The 19,536-nt window shown below is 44.3% G+C and overlaps 1 protein-coding gene across 4 annotated transcripts in view; it reads left to right on the top strand.

The window, feature by feature from the left end:
* Positions 1 to 1,195: 1,195 nt before the first annotated feature.
* Positions 1,196 to 19,536, top strand: part of PPP3CC (protein phosphatase 3 catalytic subunit gamma) — a 167,540-nt gene continuing 149,199 nt past the window's right edge. For 2 of the 4 annotated variants that reach the window (XM_029603800.1, XM_029603796.1), the window contains exon 1: positions 1,197 to 1,453. In XM_029603800.1, coding sequence (XP_029459660.1) covers positions 1,399 to 1,453 — 55 coding nt within the window. In that variant the 5' untranslated portion in view covers positions 1,197 to 1,398. Of the gene's footprint in view, positions 1,454 to 19,536 lie in introns of all 4 variants that reach the window. The other 2 variants (XM_029603799.1, XM_029603797.1) reach the window with 2 other exon arrangements.

Below are 19,536 nucleotides of genomic sequence, written 5' to 3'. Positions count from 1 at the left end.
GTGAAAGGTGGAGGCAAGGCAAGTAGTAAGTGGGGAGGTGGGGAATGGAAGACTTAGGGTGATAGGGGGATGCAGGACAAGTAATGTGGGAAGAAAAGGAGGGACTGAGGGCACTTAGTGGATTGGGAGGATGCAGGGCAAAGAATGGGGAGAAATAGGAGTATTCAAGGCACAGATGAAGTGGGGGGAGAGGGGGGATATGGGAAGAAGGGGGAGGAGAAAGGGATTGCTGGCATGGGATAGGGGAAGAGAAAGATGGGGATGCTGGGTAGAAGAGGAAAAAGAGAGACAAAGGTGCTTTGCTGACGCTGCCACCAGGGGTGATTCTATAATGAGGCAGGGTGAGGCGGCCACTTCAAGCGGCAGATTTTTGAGGCGGCAAAAAATGCCCTTCTCAGAACGTCACTGTGGTGTCCGCCTCACCCTGCTGCGGCTGCCGATCCAGGCTGGCAGCGGCAGGAGGAGGGTTGCTGCTGCGGGCCACCGCTGCAGGAGGGCAGGCCGGTGGTGACTGAAGGGAGGAGGGGATTGGAGTGAGAGGGGGCGCCATCTCATCCCTTGCCTCAGGTGGCCCTTGAGCTGCCCCTGGCTGCCACCACTATAATGTGCTACTGGAAAGCGCTGTGTCAGGGCAAATATTAATAAGGGAAGGGAGGGGTTATTATTCTGTATATCTACCCCAGGTGCAGAAAAAAAAAAAGCTGATTCGGGCTCTGAGGGAGAAAGACCACACCCTCCCCCTACACTCCTTATGTATCCAGTCGTGATCAGTTGGAAAAGTTGGCAAATTTAGCCGAGTCCATCTCCTTAAAGGTGCAGAGGCTAGCAGCAATTTCAGTATTGTTCCTGGTCAGATTTATTTTCTAGCCTAAAGGCACGATATCACATAGAACAGAGTTCTGGTACTTGGACGGGTTAGAAATTACTGCGAATAAATATTTTGCTGCTATAGCTACTGTAAGTCTGACATAAGCATTTAACCCAAACTGATGTAGTACCCACGAGCCTTCCAAAGTTCCGGCAAGTGGAAGGTCACTTTCCAGAAAGCCGTCGGCATGCTGCACTGCGCGCGCACCCTTATACAACCCGCCCACATATGTGGGAAGGGAGGGCGGCGCAGTACGCTTCCCATAGACGCATGCGCGCTTATAGGCGCTGTCCCAGAAGGGAAAAAAAAATTTTTTTTTTTTTTTTTGCTTCTCTGTGAGCTGGCGAAGGTGGGATTGTGTGTACGTGCGCGCGGCCGGTAGAGAGGGGGAGGGGAGCGCGCGGGCGGCAGCGTAGTGACGGGCAGGCGTGAGGCGGCAGCGCGCGGCCTCTCGCCCCCCCCCCGCCGGCCGAGAGACGGGAAGAGCGGGGGCGGCTGCGGGCTGCAGGCCCCACACAGGCAGCGACGACATGTCCGGGAGCCGTGGACAGAACAAGCTCTCCACCACGGAACGCATTGTAAAAGGTAGGCGAGAGGCTGCCGGAGCTGGGGCCGCGGCACCGGTGCCAGCATATTCTGACAGAGGGGGAGGCGTGGATAATGAGAAGCCCCCGTCCTGAGGTGGGGGCGGGAGTCGCCCCCCCCCCCCCCTAGCCTTAGGGGAACGGGGGTGGCAGGCGAGGTGGAGGCTGCGCTCTCCCTCTATTCTGAGGGGTATTGGGGTGTCAGGAGGGGCTGCAGTCGCCCCCTGCCTTGGTGTTGAGGAGGGGGCTGCATGCAATTTTTCTGTCCCTTCCTGCGGCCTGAGCTTTGTGTCGTTAAGTCAGCCTTAGGAAGCGGATTTGATTGTGGGTATTTTTTTGGGCGGACCTCTTTCCTTCCCGAGGATACATTCATCTGTAGTAATGCTGCTGCCTTTCTGGGGCAGGGAGTTGTGGGAAGAATCTGCCCGTCCGCCCGCTTTCTGTGGGCATGGATAGGGATATTAGAGGTTCTGGGGAATTCCCCTCCTTAATATGCATGTGCTGACGTTGGGAGAATCCTTTCCTTTTTTCCCTGGAGGAACCGTGTTGAACCTAGCCCAGGGGCCTTGCTCCTGGATCTCCCTTTCCTTCTAATGTTGGGTGTTTCTGGGGACTGGATTTCCACCACTCACTTCAGGCCTATACCCCATGCCAAAGTAATCATTCTGAAGCATGGCTCTGCAGGATATCTCGTGATCCTTCCACTCCTGACAGGTTCAGATCATATGGGTCCTGTGAGAAATCGGGTTGCTACCCCGATAACCGTGAGCGGCATGCTCTTCCAAGGTGGTGAGGAAGGGTGATAGGTGGTATAGACTAATAATACTAAAAAAAAAAAATATGGGTGGGGAAGGCACAATGGGTTTTTTTTTTCTGTTTTTGGTTCCTCTTTTTCATCTGTGTGATTTTCGTTTTTAGCTGTCTGCGCCAAGCAGCCCAGAGAATTGGATGCAATTTTGTGCTTTTCTTCATGTTTGTTTAATTAGGAAATGGCATGATTAGTGGAAGCAGTTATTTAAACTTCAGTTTAATTTTGTTTTATTTGTAAAGCAGTCTTGAGATATTTGAAAGTGAGCATGTTGGATTTTTATATCAAAAGGCAGAGCATATAGTGGTTGTGACACTTTGCAGTTTTTTTTTCTTTTGTTAGACAAGGTTATATATTTACATTACTAAGAGGGGTCTTGGATTAGTACAGGGTTTGTAGGATGCAGTCTTTATTAATTTGACCTTTTAGTAGATCTCTTAATTAGGCTTCCATGTAACACATCTACTCCATAGAGCAAAGATAGGTAACTCCACTCCTGGAGTATAACAAATAGGTCTGATTTTCAGGAGAACCACCATAAATATGCATGAGATTTATTTGCTAACAGTGGAGGCAGTGCATGCAGATATGTCTTTTTCATTGTGTATATCCTGAGAGCCAGACCTGTTTGTGGCATGCAAGTCCTAAACTTGCCAACCCCGACAGAGTATGGATCCACAGATTTATAAATGTCTGTACATTGCCAATATATAGTACTAGTGTTTTTACATACCTGCTAGTGTCATAGTATAAAGCAAAGCTAATAAAATATCTGAAAAATATGTAGATATATATAGTGGTGGAACAATATTTAGAAAACTTGAGTGTCAGACAACATTTTGTTAGGAGCCAGACATGTTTATTTGACTTTGTAACTTAAAATATAGAGGTCCGTATTCAGTCACTGTCCAGATAGCAAAGTTAGCCGGATAAACTTATCCGGCTAACTTTGGAGGTACATTCCACAGTGCAGTCGCACTGACTGTCTTAAAATTAGCTGGCTTACTTTATCTGGATAAATTTAGGACAGCTCTTTGGCCTGACCAAGCTTAGCCAGCTGAATGTCTGAGTTAGCCGTATAATTTATCTGGCTAACTCAGGTCTTCCCAGGCATGACCCTGGAGTGCCCCTAACTCAGCCGGCTAACTTAACTGGCTAAATTATAGCTGGCTACTTGCCCAAATATTCATTTAGCCAGATAGAAGCTAAAACTTCTTTTTTTTTTTTTTTTTAATTTATTTTTTTTTATTATTTTTCATCAGTGTTTACACATCATGAAACAGGAAAATAAATGATATCATACAGTAAATAAAAAGGAAATACAACTCCACTTTTGTCACATAAAGAAAATATACTACTATTCATTTATTTGTATGTCTCTTTATAACCCATAATAAGGGGGAGAACACTAGAAACATAAAGAATTATCCAGATATTAACATTCTGAATATAATATAGGAGGAGGAGTTATCATTATCTTTTAGGCTTCAGTCTCTGATCTTGATACTTGATTTTTATCTAAAAGAAAAGTTTCTAACTGTAAAGGATCTATAAAACCAAATTTTTTCCCTTGGTAATTAATCAAACAGAGACATAGGAACTTCAAGAAAAAAGTTGCACCCATTGCTAAAACTTTACTTTTCAAGGACAAAAAGCTTCTCCTCCTTACCTGAGTGGACCTAGCCACATCAGGGAAGATTTGTACTTTATGTCCACAAAATAGCAGGTCCTTAACTGCAAAGAATTTCTTAAATAATTTCTCTTTATCCTGTTCTGAAATACAAGAAATAATTAAAGTTGCTCTATTATTAATCTGGTCCATCGAATCTTCTAAGAAGGTCGATATACCAGGAGAGGGAGGATTTTCCTGAACATTTAGATTACCAACAGTTCTAGAAGGTTTTCTCATCCTGGGAGTTATTTAAGAAATTTTTGAAAGAAAATTTATCATATGAAGAGGAAGATATACCTAATCTTTCTAAGAAGCTAAAACTTCTGACTATGGACCTCATATTCTTTAGCATCCCTCCAGTCTAGTCTCTGCCTCCAGTAGATGGAGGCAGAGAGCAAAAACGTCTTGCTGACAACTTCCTCTATATATCTATATAGATAGATATGCAGATAGATATGGATGTAGCAAGGGACTTTGTTGTTAGTTTTCTACCTCCCAGGACATGATAAAGAAATGGTTTCAAGCAGGAACAATGGCTTTACAGGCTGATTTCCCTAGTATGTATTTATTTATTTAAAAGTTTTTATATACCGCAAAATAGGACAGTAGTCTGACCATCTAAGCGGTTTACAATAAAACATTCATAATACAACAGGCAATTAAAATACATCATATTTACATTAAAATTTAGTCTGAAAAACAATGCAGTCTCAAGTAGTAGTAGAGCTTTAGACCAAGTTGAGGGGACTATGGATGACTGATTCTGGAGGTTAGGGTTTTGTGGTGCTGGAAACCTGGAAAGGTATTTATCCTAATGGAAAAGAAAACCTTCCATTCACTCCAGCAGTAAAGCTGATTTTTTTTTTTTTTTTTGAAAAGTGCACACATTCAGTCAGAGCCAGTGGGCACACAGTTACTTGGTCCCAACTTTCACCTGCCTCTAGAAGGCAAGGTATGTCAGATGAGGCTGAAAGTGCGGTTGTTGTGGGGCCCACCGGCAGTTCAGTATCGCTGGCTTGTTTTTCCAGTCGTGCGACACTGGGGAAGTAGTGGAGGAGGAAGCAGCAGCATGGGGAGCAATAACCATGGCAGAAATCAGAGTGCAGGCTGATGCCACAGAGCATGGAGACGGAATGGGTACCGCAGTGTCAGTGAAGGGGGAAAAAAAACAGCTGGACCATACTCCCAACACTTTCCCACAGGCTCAGACTTGTCTCTGGTTGCTGAGGGGCAAGAGTTCTCAGCAGAATTTGTGCGAGTAATGCATGAAGCATTTTGCCAGAGGAAAGGCTCAAAAAGGAGAAAGCTAACTAAAGGGAAAGAGTATTCCTTGGATAACACCTTCCCGGCCTCGCCCTGACACGGAATTCTTCACCTATAAGAGTCATACGATGAATTAGTACCCACAACGATCCCCTGGGGCTAGGAAAGGAAGACCTAGGGTCTCTGGAGGAACAGGAAGATGGGTGAACTTACCACCTCAGTGGGGGAGGAGATGGTGGTCAAATTATTCCAGGAGGAGGAGCTTGCTGAACTCATCACAATGGGCTTTACAGGCCCTGAGTGAGAAGACTAAAGAGCTGTATACCAAAGGAAATCAATTCTTTCAGGAATTAAAAAGCTGACAAAATCCTTTCAATTACATCCAACAGTTCTGGACATGATTAAGTCCAAGTGGGTTACCTCAGACTCAGCATGGGCAAACAAGAACACTATAGAAGGATTGTACTTGCTGCGGTAGGAGGAAGGAAACTGACTTTTCCAGGTACCAAAGGTAGGCGCACCAACAGTGGCAATCACACGAAAAACTTCTATACCTGAGAAAGGGGGATCAATACTAAAGGATCCCAAAATTAGGAAAGTGGAGTCCCTGTTGAAGAAGGCTTTTAAACTAGGTATCCTTTCACTACAAGCAGCAGTATGTGGAGGCTATATAGCCAGAGCAATCCCAGCTGGAATAAAAAAAAAATGAGGAATTGCAGACCACAGGCAGATAGCCCACCTAGAATCGGGAGCAGCCTTTGTAGCCAATGCACTGTATGATTGGGACATGTTTTAAGTAGGTAGCCACGGTGGTTATGGTTAGACTCCAAGTGCGGCTAAGAAGCTGGGCAGCAGACTCAGCATCCCAGGCAAGATTGAGTACATTTCTATTTAAGGGGTGCCTTCTGTTTAGGGAAGAGTTGCAAAAGCTGGTGATGGAGCTAGGGGAATCAAAGCCCCAGAGGCTTCCAGAAGATAGGTTCAGGGGAACAGTAAGAGACACCTTCATCTCCAATAGATTCAAGGATTCCAGGCAGTACAAGCCTTTCAAACAATACAATGGGTATAAGTCTAGGCTGCTGACAAGCTCTCAGCCCTTTTGTGGCAGTAGAAGGGGAGGTAGAGAAGGAAGCTAGAGAGGTTCTACAGGATCCAGGAGTGTACTCCATACTTTCTCCAGTAGGAGGACAGCCATGTTTGTTTTACACAGAATGGACCCATATAACAAAGGACATAGTTTGAAAGGGTTATTCCCTTAAACTAGTCATCCCTGTATCAGATGCTTTTATTTTGTCCCCTATAGGTTCCCAAGCTAAAGGAAGGCAGTCACAGAAACAGTAGACCAGTGGTTCCCAACCCTGTCCTAGGGACCCCCTCAGCCAGTCAGGTTTTCAGGATATCCACAATGAATATGCATGAGAGAAAATTTGCATGCACTGCCTACATAACATGCAAATTTTCTCTCATGCATGTTCATTGTGGATATCCTGAAAACCTGTCTGGCTGGGGGGTCCCCAGGACAGGGTTTGGAACCACTGTAGTAGACCAGTTGCTCCAGTTAGAAGCAATAAGACCAGTGCCCAACTTGGAAGTAGGAAAGGGAAGAGATTCTATTTATTTCATTGCCCTGAAGAAGGAGGGAACCTTCAGGCCAATGTTTGATTTAAAATATTAACAAATCCTTGAAGATGGCTCACTTCTGAATGGTGTCATTAAGGTCTGTGATGAAGGCAGTAAGATGAGAATTTCTGACCTCCCTAGATTTAGAAGAGGCGTATCTTTAAATCCCTATTGGAAAGGAACACCAGAAGTTTCTGTAATTTGCAGTCCTATGGAAGCATTATCAGTTCTCAACCTTCGGTCTAGCCAAGAAGCCACAAATCTTTACAAAGTTAATGGTAGCAGTGGCAGTCTACCTTCACAGACAAGGCACTCTGGTACACCCATACCTGGATGACTGGTTAATCAGGGCCAAGTCCTTTCAGGAAAGCGTATGAGATATGCAAAGGGTGGTACAGGTACAAGAAAGCTTAGGATGGATGGTGAATCGCCCCAAGAGCCTGCTGCGGCCTACTCAGTCCGGGTGTATCTAGGGGTATGTTTTACAACAAAGATAAGTAGAGTATTTATGATGGACAAAAAAATATCCACATTGCAGGGACAAGTAAGAGTTGAGGAAGGCTTGGGCATCCCAAGTATGGTCAAATTTACAGGTGCTGGGATCAATGGCAGTTGCTATAGAGGTAATACCTGGGCAAGAGTCCATGTGTGCTCAAAAGGTGGTGGTATCAAGATGGTTGCTTTAGAGACAGGAATTTGATATGGTCATTCCAGTGACAATACAGGCCAAGACGAGCCTGCAGTGGAGGCTTAGCAAGACCAGCTTGGAAGTGGGAGTCATTCTGGAACCCCCAGAGTAGGTTAAAGTGACAATAGATGGAAGCCTTATAGGCTGGGTAGTTCATGGTTGGGAACAGACTGCCCCAGGGCCTTTGGTCCCCCAGGAAAGCAGAGTGGCCAGTAAAATTGGTTAGACCCCAGGGCAATAAGGCAAGCCCTACCAAAGTTTTTACCATGGGTAAAAGGCAGGGCAGTCAGAATCTATTGGACAACTCCATGGCAGTAGCTGTGAACAGGCGAAGAGGCACCAAAAGCACACAGGTGGAAAAAGAATGAAAATGACTAATGGCATGGGCAGAAATGAAGGAAAGGGGTAACCTGAACGGAGCGGCAGTTACTACCCTTAACAGAAGGCACGGGGCATAACCTGGATGGAGTGGCAGCTACTACCCATAAAAAATAAATAAAAAAATAAGAAGCTTACTGGGCCGACTGGATGGACCATTGGGTCTTTTTCTGCCATCGTTTACTATGTTACAACTTTCAGGACCTGTCTGCAGCATACATCAGAGGCTCCACCAGTGTGTAGGTGGATTATCAGAATTGGTAGACTCTGGATTCAGGAGAGTGGGCACTGTTAGAGGAAGCCTTTGTGTAGATTGTGAATAGGTGGGGACCCCCTCAATGGAATTTGATGACAAACCTTGGAAATGCCAAAGCACAAAGGTTCAACAACATTAGAAGAGAACCAGGAGCCATGGGAATAGATGCACTATCTCAGCTGTGGCTAAAGGACAACCTCCTGCATGTGTTCCCTTCCTGACCCTTAATAGGGTACTCAGGACAATTGCAAATCAGCAAGGATGTACAGTGCTAGTAGCTCCAGGTTCTGCAAGGAGATTGTGGTATGCAGACCTGATCAGACTCCGGAGAGGGGATCCAATCAGATTCATCCACATTCAGGACCTACTCCACCAGGGCCCAGTGGTCATGAGAGATCCAGCTCCATTTTGGCTTACAGCCTGGTTCATGAGAGGATGAGATTACTCAAGCAAGGATACTCAGGAGCAGTGATATGGATCCTTCTTAAAGCAAGAAAGGTGTCCATATGCCTGGCATATGTCTGACTATGGAAAATATTCGAGACTTGGTGCCAAGAAAAAGGACGACTTCCTTTTAAAGCACCTCTGCACTCTATCTTGGAGTTATTGCAAAATGGTCTGGGCACAGGCTTAATCCTGAATTCACTGAAGATCCAGGCAGCAGCCATATCCTGCTATAGGGCACAGGTAAGAGTTAGCTCCATAGCTTCACATCCAGAGGTAACATTTCTTTTTTTAGGGCAGTGAAGTATATATGACCTCTAGTGAGGCCCCTGACCTTGGCATGGGATCTGATTTAGTTCATAAAGCCTTAGCATCCACCTCATTTGAGCCCATAAAGAGTGCCTCACTGAAGGACCTCGCGCTAAATATTGCATTCCTGGTTGCTGTCTGCTCAGTCAAAATAACTCTGAAGTACGGTTATCCTGCAAGAACCCCTACTTGAAATTCTCAAAAGAGAAAGTCATAATCAGGCCAGTTCCATCTTTTATGCCGAAGTTAGTCTTAGGTTTCCATATTAACCCTGCAGTTACCCTCCCCTGCTTCTTCAGGGCAATGGACTGCAAGGCAGAGAAGAGAAGTCTGTGTTCACTAGACATGGGGAGAACACTGCTCCGGTATTTGAAGGTTACAAATCCTTTCTGAAAGTTAGATAGGCTGTTCATTCACTTTAGTAAACCTCGGAATGGGGAGGCTTCCTCGAAAGTAGCTAGAAAGATCCAAGGAGGCAATAGCATTGGCTTATAGAGCGAAAGAGTGCCTGCTCTATGAAAGCTCAGGCCACCACGTGGGCGGAATGCAGGCTGACATCTGCAGGGCAGTGACTGTCATCCTTACATTCTTTTATGGAGCATTAACAATTAAACTTCAGGGTAAAGGAGGACACTGCTTTTTCAAGTCCTGTCCTCAAAGCAGCTTTAGCTTCTTCCTGTTTGTGTTTGAGATAGACACTGCTTTTGGTATATCCCATAAATATGGACTGGTCTGGTGGAACGCTTAAGAAGGTGAAATTAGGCCCTTACCTGCTAATTTCCTTTTCTTGAGTCCTGCCAGCTCAGTCCGTGACCTACCTGAAAACTGTATATTGGAGTGCACACTTCAAAAAAAAAATTGTAGCGATGATGGAAGGGCAGCTCCAAATAAAGAGTAATTCCCATATTGAAAGAGAGCCCAGAGAAGGATGAAAGGTCAGTTGAACTTTTTTTTTTTTTCTTTGTTTGTTTATATACCTAAGTTATTTACAGGGTGACATAACTAAGCCTACTGGCTATTTCCTCTGCTGCATCTGTATACATAGAGGAAGTCATCAACAAGAAGTGTTTGCTCTTTACCTCCATCTGCTGGAAGTGGGATGTATCACATAAGTATGAACTGGTCTGGCAGGACTTAAGGAAAAGAAATTAGCAGGTAAGGCCTTAATTTAACTTTTTTTTAACATTTTTTTTTTAACTTTGCTGCTTTTTTTGTTCTTGGATTTTTCTATTTTTTTCACTTGTTTTTTTTTTTTCTTATTTCTCTTGAGCCTCTCTTATGTGGGCAGGGAGAAGTTCCAGATCATAGGCTATTGACCAGTGCCATGTACCAATTTTTATGTGCCCAGGAATATTTCCATCTTAACATGGGTACACAATGTAGGTTAATAAATGTCATGTGAAGTTGATATGCTGTGATCAGATCTACCATGAGGCAGGGTTTCTGGCATGAGATTTTTGGGCAAGCTTGATTTGTGAGTAACCCTTCATCCTGATGCACTCTGATTCCTGCAGTGCTGATTTGCAGTGTCAACAGTAGAACCAGAATAAAACAAAATTGGCAGGATCTTTTCAGTCTTCTAGGTTTGGTAATAGTCATAACATAATCACGTCCCCAGGTGGTAGGATATTAACCTCTAATATTGTAAAAGATCTCAGTCTCAGGCAAAAGGCCAAGAAGAGACCATCCTCATCCCTTACACTTGATCTTTGCCAAAAAATTGAAAAGGGATTGTCCTGAATTCATAGTTAAGACCTACATGCCGATTTCGGGAAAAGGCCAAGAAGAGACCATCCTCTGCTCATAGGTCAAGTCCACAATCCCATCTTAGCCAAAAAAGCAGAGAAGCGCACACATCATGGCAGAAGAACTGGGATGGAAGTTCCAAAACTAGGACTGGCTAAAAATCTCTCTTCAGCTCAAAGTATAAAGTGGTTAATGGACTTGCCCAATTAAAAGTTGTACTCCGGAAAGCATACTGCTCATAATTTGATTTCACCAAATACAGCAGTCACTGACTATGAATATGGTTTCATGTTTAGATATCATGTTATCTCAAAAGTTTAAAAAATAAATGTGTGCAGGTGAATCAAAATCAATAAGGAGGTAAATATTCAGAAGCCATTTGGATACATAAGTGAAAAGTTATCCGTCTAAGTGGCTACCCGGCTATATTGAAAGCTGTATGCAGCTAAATTCTAGCTGCATAATGACTTAAGTGGCTAAAACTTAGTTGCTTAAGTTGGGGACATTCTGGGGGCAGGTGGTAGGTGTTTCTGAGCAGAGTTAGCCGCATAAGTTATACATCTAACTACAATACTTGGAGTTAGCTGCTTAACCTGTGCGGCTAACTCTGGTTGGGCCGTAGGGCTGCCCTAAAGTTAGCCATAACTGACTAACTTTAAGATAGCCTGGTTTATTCAGTGGTGCGACCATGCCGCTGAATATACCCCTGCTAGTTAGCCGGATATGTTTATCCAGCTAACTTCCTGAGCCACACAGCGGCTGAAAATGGACCTCGGGGCGTTTTATCGGTCTGAATATTTTCATGATGAAGATTTTGTGATGTAAGCTTCGCCCACTGTTCTGAATCTGCATAAATTGGGGATGTTGGTATGTTTGATCTTTTCAAGAACACAATTAAAATGTCTGACAGACAAGTAGAGTTTGATTACAAAGTAATGTCCAGGAAGGGCATTTTATAAAATCAGGTTTGGTCCATTAGCAATGTAAAGGTACATTCTCCAAAATGGAGTTTTAAGAATAAGACTCAAGGAGGAAACTCCCCTGTCGGCTAATGTGCCATCACTCCCTATCCCACCCCCTAATGTTCCTGAGCCCTCGACCTCCTTCCTATCTCATAGGCTCCTGGCTAGAACTTAAATCGACCAGGGTGCCCCATTGGCCACCAGTCCGTCCGTCCCCCCTCCCTTCTTGAACTGGCTGCAGCACGCCTGCCCAGTTATGAGACCCCCCCCCCCTGCCTCGAACGGCTGGGCCTTCTTAGAGAGAGCAATTTGTAAAGAGCTGATGTCTGCAATGTGTGCAGGCGCATTTACTGTGTATATATTGCAGCAAATTTTTAAAGGGAAACCATCCACATTGTTTCCCTTTTGAAAATTAGCAACTGCAAAGTGCGTGCTCTAAAAGTGCTCATATACTTTACATGTTATTTCTGCAGGTGGGGTGGGAGGAAGCCCTAACATTGCACCTGTATTTGTGTGAATGAATGCCAAGTATACAGTAACACAGTAAATATCAGCAGGCAAAGACCAAAATGATCCATCCAGTTTGGCCAGCATGTCCTGTCTTCCTCCTTGAAACTTTTATCCAAGTTAATAAGAGGCATCCCGTTGGCTTAGTGGCAGTGTGCGGACAACGGGACACCTTTTTAACCCAGCTGAAAGTATGCAGGCTGTGAAAGCCCACTCATGTCTTTAGTTGGGCAGAGGAAGGCAAATTTTCTTGAGTACCAACTCATTTGGCTTCCCTCTGTGAAGTGGTTGTTTTCTTTATTATAAAAAAGAATGCCAGGTCATGGCCAGTGGTGGCCTCCAGCTTCCACTTTTTCCCCAATAGGGAAAAGGAAGCAAGTTCAAAGACGTGCCTGGCAGAAAATCACTGACCCTACAGCAGGACCCCAAACTATGGCCCACAAAGAATCGTTGTCAGACCTGCCAAACTTTTCCTGACCTGGCCAAATTAGCCGTGGAGCAAGTTTTTTACTTTTGTTTCTCTTTCCCCATGCAGGGCAGTGATTACTTCTGGGGGAATTCTGCATGCACATTTTTTAAATTCTGCACATTTATTTGTCAAAATTAATACAATATTTTTTGCAAATTATTTTTCATTTCAGTGCAATCCAGTATTTTCTGTTAAATAGTACAGAAAACCAAGAGCCTTCACATTTTTTATCACTTACATTGGTCTGCCTAGGGCACTACAGACTTGCTAACACCACCCTCTCCAACCCTCCCCGAGTTGAAAGTGCCCCTCTTACCCTGTTAGATATGAATCATGTTCTCTTGTACAGTTCTCTTTCCCCCCCCCACCGGTGACAGCCTTCAGAAGTCCTGTTTTCCTCTTCGTTAGCACCGAGAGTGGCAGAATGGCCTAGTGGTGAAGGCTTCAATGCTGGCAGGGTCCTCCCCAATCCCTGCCTGCAGAAGAGGAAGCTGTGCTCCTAGATGAGTGGGAGGGGAAGGTAATGTGGGTTAGGGAGGAAGGAAGGAAGGAAAGGGAATACGAGGAGATGGGATGACTGAGAGGGAGTGGAGGAAAGGGAAGAAGAGTAGAGAGAGAGAGCAAGAGTGGGAAGTTGCGTGTGGGAAAAGTGTACCACAAACACTACCTAGCTATTCATTCACCCCCTCGCGCACCTAGCGGGCAGATGTTGAGGATGGGGTAGGCAGGTGAATTGGTTGCCAGGTTCCTAGAAATAATTCTGCTGACACCTTTTCTGCCATATTTCCGTGGGAGCTCTGCCCCCTACCTTCCCCAGCATTTCATATCTCTGAAAGGGCAATACTTGCTTGTGGCCCTTTGCTTAGTTTGGCAACTCTGCTCAATGGCAACAGTATTTGCAGCTAATGATTTTAATCACTTAATGTGCAATAAAAGTTGTGAAGATTTTTCAGTGCAACCAGATTTTCTGGTGCAAAAATTATTTAAGTTCAACACCTTTTGAAATTAGAACTTTATATGCCCTCAGTTTTTTTCAGCTAAAAGATGTAATTTCAGCAGTATCTTAGTAAAGTGTTAACACAATTATAAATGCTGCTTTATCCTGGTCTATATGTAGCTTAGCAGGTCAATATCAAAAGACTAATTTAGTCATGAGCATGGAAGGTTTAGGATTGCAAGTAAGGTTTTCTCATTAGTAATCTTTAGTGGCTGTACTTTTAACATGGAAGTTTGCATTAAAACCTCAAGCCTTGTAACGCCCTATGTCTTAATATCTTACACAATTCTGCAGCCTGTCTGTGGTATGACACTTCTTGCATTATTCTGCAAACTGCAGCTGCACTTTCAGTTCCTGGGTTTTATAATAGCCTTCCTGTATCTACATAAATCATCACTTTGGCCTACTCCCTGGAGACCAGGAGTAACATGTTTTACTACTAAGTTGGTTTATTTCATCGTATTGTTGTGGTTTTTTTGTATGTCGCAACAAAATTAATAAATGTGCACTTCTCAGTGAGAAAGGCAATAGTGTCAAAGAAATTAAATCATGATTTCCTTATCTTCCTGCTAGATCATTTGATACATATGCGATTTCCCTTCCATCATAGCTGATGGAGACAGAGGAGACACCTTTTTTTTTTTTTTTTTTAATGATCTCACTATGGGTTAAGGGTCTCAGTTATCTCTGATTTCAGCAGTTGTGATGGTAAGATAGGGTTAAGTTCCCAGAGTCTTGGTTCATCCTTGGCATGATTGAGCCTTCTGACTTCTGGGTTGCCAGTCCTTCAAGGCTGCTTTCCCTGATAGTAGTCTACTCTTGGGATCTAAAAAAAAAAAAAAAAATTGTTTAGAGAGCATTGACTAGTTGACCTCTCTTGGGTCCGCTCACAGTTCCCTTAGGGGTCTGAGTACCCTGGTAGGGAAAATTCCCTCTCCTCTACCCCAGATGATTGAGAGCCTAGGGTTGTGCTAAGGCTACTCCCCCTCCCCCTGCTCACTCTCACTCTCTGCTTGATGCAAAGTTTTTGAGTAAAGTTAAAAAATAAAATAAAACAAAAAAACACAGGAAGCCTCAGTTCCAGGAGCACAAGGGCCGGGGCTGTCAACTTCTCAAGACCCAAGGAAGAATGAGTAATCCTGTATTGGTGGTACATTGACCTGAGAGGGGAGAGAAGTGTGGGGTGAGCAACAACGCCTGCAGGGGGTGTTTGGGGCAGGGCTAAGGCCAGGGCAGGCTGCGACTTGGATAAGTTTGCAGGCTAAGAAGGGAGCCAAAGGGCTTTTAGCAGAGCTCTGAGGAGCTCTGCGACCTCCCCAGGAGGGGCCTGATGGCAGAGGCCATGGAAGTTCTTCCCCTGGACTTTGTACACCTTATCTATCAGGTGTTTTTGGCCTGGCAGAAGCCAGGAATGGGCTGACTTTTCTCTTAGTTGGGGCCCTCTGAAGTGAGCTGGCAGTGAGAGACTTGGGCTCTTTAGCCCATATGCTAACTGAGGGTTCCAGACAAGATGATAGATCAGTTCATTCTAGGATGTCTGATCCCCTGAAGGAAAACGAATGCCCCTTTGGGGAAGGAGTTAACAGTGGTACGTCTGTTTCACAAGGAAGAACTTGCATTGCTTATTACAAATGTAATGTCCGCCCTTAAGATATCAGATCCCCAAGGGAATGACCAGATGGAAGGGGACTCCATATGACGAGGAATCCACAAGCTATCAAATCCTTCCCCATACATGCTGCCCTGAAAGCAGTGGTGCTAATGGAACGGGACCCACTCCAAGGAAGATTAAAGGGAGAAAGGCTTATGAGTAAGATCTGTCTCCTACTGATAAAGGACAGGGAATCTCTCTTGAGAATTCCGAAGAGTGATGCCTCTATCTCTTCCGTCACTCATAAGGCTACCATACCAGTTGAAGTTGGGACTTTCCTGAGGGGCAGAATAATTGAGGCAGCTCTTAAACAGGTTTTCTCTACCAATGCCTTGGCCTTGCAGGCTGTTATTTGCCCAGAGACGGGTTCGCTGGGTTCAGCAACTCCTGGAATCAGAGCAGACGGCAAAAATCGGGTTAGGTGTGGCATATTTGACAGACAGCCTATATAATTTAATTAGAATGTTGTCCTGATCATTGGCCTTGGACATGGCAGCAAGAAGGCTATTATGGCTCCGAAGTTGGGCAGTGAACACGAGGCCCAAAGCCCATCTGGCAAAGTTGCCTTTCAGAGGAGGTCTGTTCAGTGAGGAGCTGGAGAAGCTTGTTAAGAACCTAGGTAATTCCAAACCACAGAGGCTGCTCAAGCATAAGCCCAGGGCCGGTTTGCAAGGCTTCAGAAATCAGTGCTTTAGGGACTTTCGTTGGTTTTGAATACACTGCAGAAAAATCAGGAAGTCCAAGGCACAGGTTTTTCAAGGTGCCAGGAAGGCTAAGGGTGAAGTCCCTGCATCCAGCAGTGATACACAACAGGCCTCACTTCCATGAATAGTGCCAGTAGGCGGCTGCCTTTTAAGGTACTTATAAGGATTGGACCAGCAGTTACTGGATGTTCTCTGGCAGGACTGCGTTCCCGAGCTAGCAAAATATCCCGGGTGTCACCGCTCAGAAGAGAAGGCATAAAGGGAATGTAGCACATATTGTAGCTCCTTCGGGCCATTGTGCCAGTTCCCTTACAAGAGATGGAAGTTTACTTTGCAGTTCCGAAAAAGGACAGGTCTTTGGTCCAGTGCTGAACCTCAGAGGTCAACAGTTGTTTACATGTGCTCCACTTCTGAATGGAAACACTACCTCCCAGACTCTGGCAGAAGCTTATTTTCACATTCCTAGCTGGATTACCCATTGAAGTCTTGTCTTAAAACAACTTTTGCAGTTCCAGCTGCTGCCTTTTGGTCTAGTGACCATAGCCAGGACCTTTACCGAGGTCAAGGTGGTAGTGAAGGCAGGTCTTTGCAAATGAGGAATTATGGTGTACCCCTACTGGGACGATTGGCTCATAAGAGCCAAGTTGGTGCAGGAGAGCTGCAGATGCTCAGAAGAAAAGGTCCAGCATTTACAACAGCTAGGATGGATAATAAACTTTGCAAAGAGCAGTCTAGAGCCAGTCCAGACCTTAGAATTTCTGTGAGCTCATTCGGTTATGGGGGAAGAGAGTCAGGTGGTCCCCCAGAAGGGTCCAAGCTGATATAGGGTGTGAAAGACTTTTAAAAGCAGGACTCTCGCAGAGAGTGGGTTTGTCCCCAAGTGCTTGATCTCATGGTGGTAGCACTGAACCTGGTTGCATGGGCCAAAGCTTGTTTGAGACATTTGTAGCAGTCCCTACTATCACACTGTTTCTCAGAGGACTACCGCCTCTGGGTTCAGGTGCTCCCAGGTATAAGAAGCAGCTTGGACTGGTGGTTACTGCTGTCCAACCTGCTGAAAGGGGTAGCATTGCAGCCTCCCGAGTGGATCGTGATCACTATGAATGCCAGTCGGAAAGCTTGGGGGTCCCATTGCCAAGGTTAGGTGGTCCAAGGGCAATGGTTAGAGGAAGAAAGGCAGTGGACAGTAAACAGACTAGAGACAAGAGCTATCAGGTTAGCTCTCAGTTCTTTAATTACTGTAGGGAAGAGCAGACAGGGCAATGGCAGACACCACGGCAATGGCATATGTAAACAAACAAACAAGGGGGCACTCACAGCTGCTCTCTGGCACAGGAGGCAGCCCAGCTGTGCAGTTGGGCAGAAGCCAATCTGCTCCTACTCTTGGCAGAGCATATAGCAGGAAAGGACAACTATCAGGCTGACTTCCTCAGCAGTAACAGGCTGTATGTGGGAGAGTGGGAGCTGAGTCCAGAAGCCTGGAAGTGGACCTGATAGCGACATGGCAGAATGTCAAGGTCAGTGTATTCTTCAATCGCAGAGCTGGGTAGAAGCATACATGTGCTCCCATGATCTTGGCCGCAAGTCAGCCCTTTGTATGTTTTCCTGCCATGGCCTCTGGTAGGAAGGACAATAAAAAAAATATTGATGTATTTATTTTATTTCTATACTGCTTTTTTAGCAATCAAAGTGGTTAACACTTTAAATGTACAAATTATTATTTTTACTATGTTTAACATAGATTTAAAACATCACTTCATCTAGTCTTATATTGGAAACTACATCAAGCAGTTATCTGCATTTTACAATGTCCCCATTATGGTCTTATTTCTGACTGCATCTAGCAGTTACCTGAATTTTACAGTGTTGCCATTATGGTCTAATTTCTGACTGAATTACTTGTTCAAAAGCCATCGGAGCTCACTTGGCATAGTGTGTTCCATAATTGTGGACCTGCAATTGAGATTGCTCTGTCACACACTTAACCTAAATGAGCCTGTTTAATAATTGGAGCTGCCAACAGTCCTTGGTTTGAGACAGTCGCGCGTCCGTGGTAATTCTAGTAGCCGCAGACTGGCCACGAAGGGCTGGTATGCAGATCTGGTGAGTCTAATAGAAGTTCTAATACACTTTCCAATGAAAAAGGGCTTCCTCCATCAAGGACTGATTCTAATAGAGGACCTGGTTCCATTCTCTCTTACGGCTTGCCCCTTGAGAGGGCAGGCATGCATAAGAGGGGCTACTCCTCAGCCATAGTCTTTACCATGTTAAAAGCTCGTAAGCCATTGGTATACATAAGGATCCTGGTGGTGGTTTGAGGAATTCTGTAGTAAACAGGAAGTCACACCTTGGATGATGGAAATACCTCATTTTAAACTTCCTTCAGTTGGGCCTAGCTAAGGGCTTATCCCTTAACTCCCTAAAGGTACAGGTAGCCGAAAGAACTTCTTTAAAAAATTGGAAAAAGGATCCATCTGAGGAAAGTAGGAAAAAGCATAAGCATTGGCAATTTAAATGTAAAACGTTAAGGTGGGCTAAAAGAGAATTTGAAAAGATGGTGGCCTTAGAGGCAAAAACTCATAATTAAACCTTTTTAAACTATATCTGAAGCAGGAATAGTTGGACTGTTTGATCGAGAGGTTAAAGAGGTATTTAGGGAAGAAAAGGCCATTGTGGAAAGATTGAATGAATTTTTTTTCCTGGGGAGATGCCTGTGCTGGAAACTATTTTCAGTGGTGACAATTCAGAAGAATTGATACAAATCACTGTGAAGGTGTAATAAGACTGGCAAAATTAAAGAGTAGCAAATTGCCTAGACCAGATAGTATACACCCCAGCATTCTGAAAGAACTCAAAATGAAACTGCAGATCTGTTATTGGTAACTTGTAACCTGTCATTGGGATTATCTGTTGTGCCTGAAGACGAGGGTGACCAATATCATCTTTTACAAAAGGCTCCAAGGGTGATCTGGGAAACTATAGACAGGTAAGCCTCACTTCAGTGCCAGGAAAATTTGTGGAAATTATTCTAAAGAACAAAATCACAGGGTTAATAAATGTGGATAATAGTGAGTTGGAGGATGTAGTATATTTGGATTTTCAGAAGGCCTTTGTCAAAATGCCCCATGAGAGACTCCTGAGAAAATTAAAAAATCATGGTATAGAAAGCAATATCCTGTTGTGGATTCCAAACTAGTTAAAAGATAGGAAGCAGAAAATAGGACTAGTCATTTTTCTCAGTGGAGGGTAAACATTGGAGTGCCTCAAGGATCTGTACTGGGGCTAGCGCTTTTTAATATGCAGTATTTATAAATGATCTGGTAAAGGGAGCTACAAGTGAAATGATCAGATTTGCAGACAATACAAAATTATTACGAGCTGTTAAATCACAAGCGGATTATAAAAAAGAAACTGCAGGAGAATCTTGTGAGATTGGAAGATTGGGCATTTAATTGGCTGATGAAATTGAATGTGGACAAGTACAAAGTGATGCACATGGGGGAAAAGTAACCCACACTGTAGTTACATAATGTTAGGTTCCATATTAGAAGTTACTGCTAAGGAAAAGGATCCAGGCATTGTAGTGAACGATACTTTGAAGTCCTCAGTT

This window comes from Rhinatrema bivittatum, chromosome 5 (assembly GCF_901001135.1).
Source record: "Rhinatrema bivittatum chromosome 5, aRhiBiv1.1, whole genome shotgun sequence".
Taxonomy (NCBI): domain Eukaryota; kingdom Metazoa; phylum Chordata; class Amphibia; order Gymnophiona; family Rhinatrematidae; genus Rhinatrema; species Rhinatrema bivittatum.
This window is presented reverse-complemented; position numbering and strand designations above follow the sequence as displayed.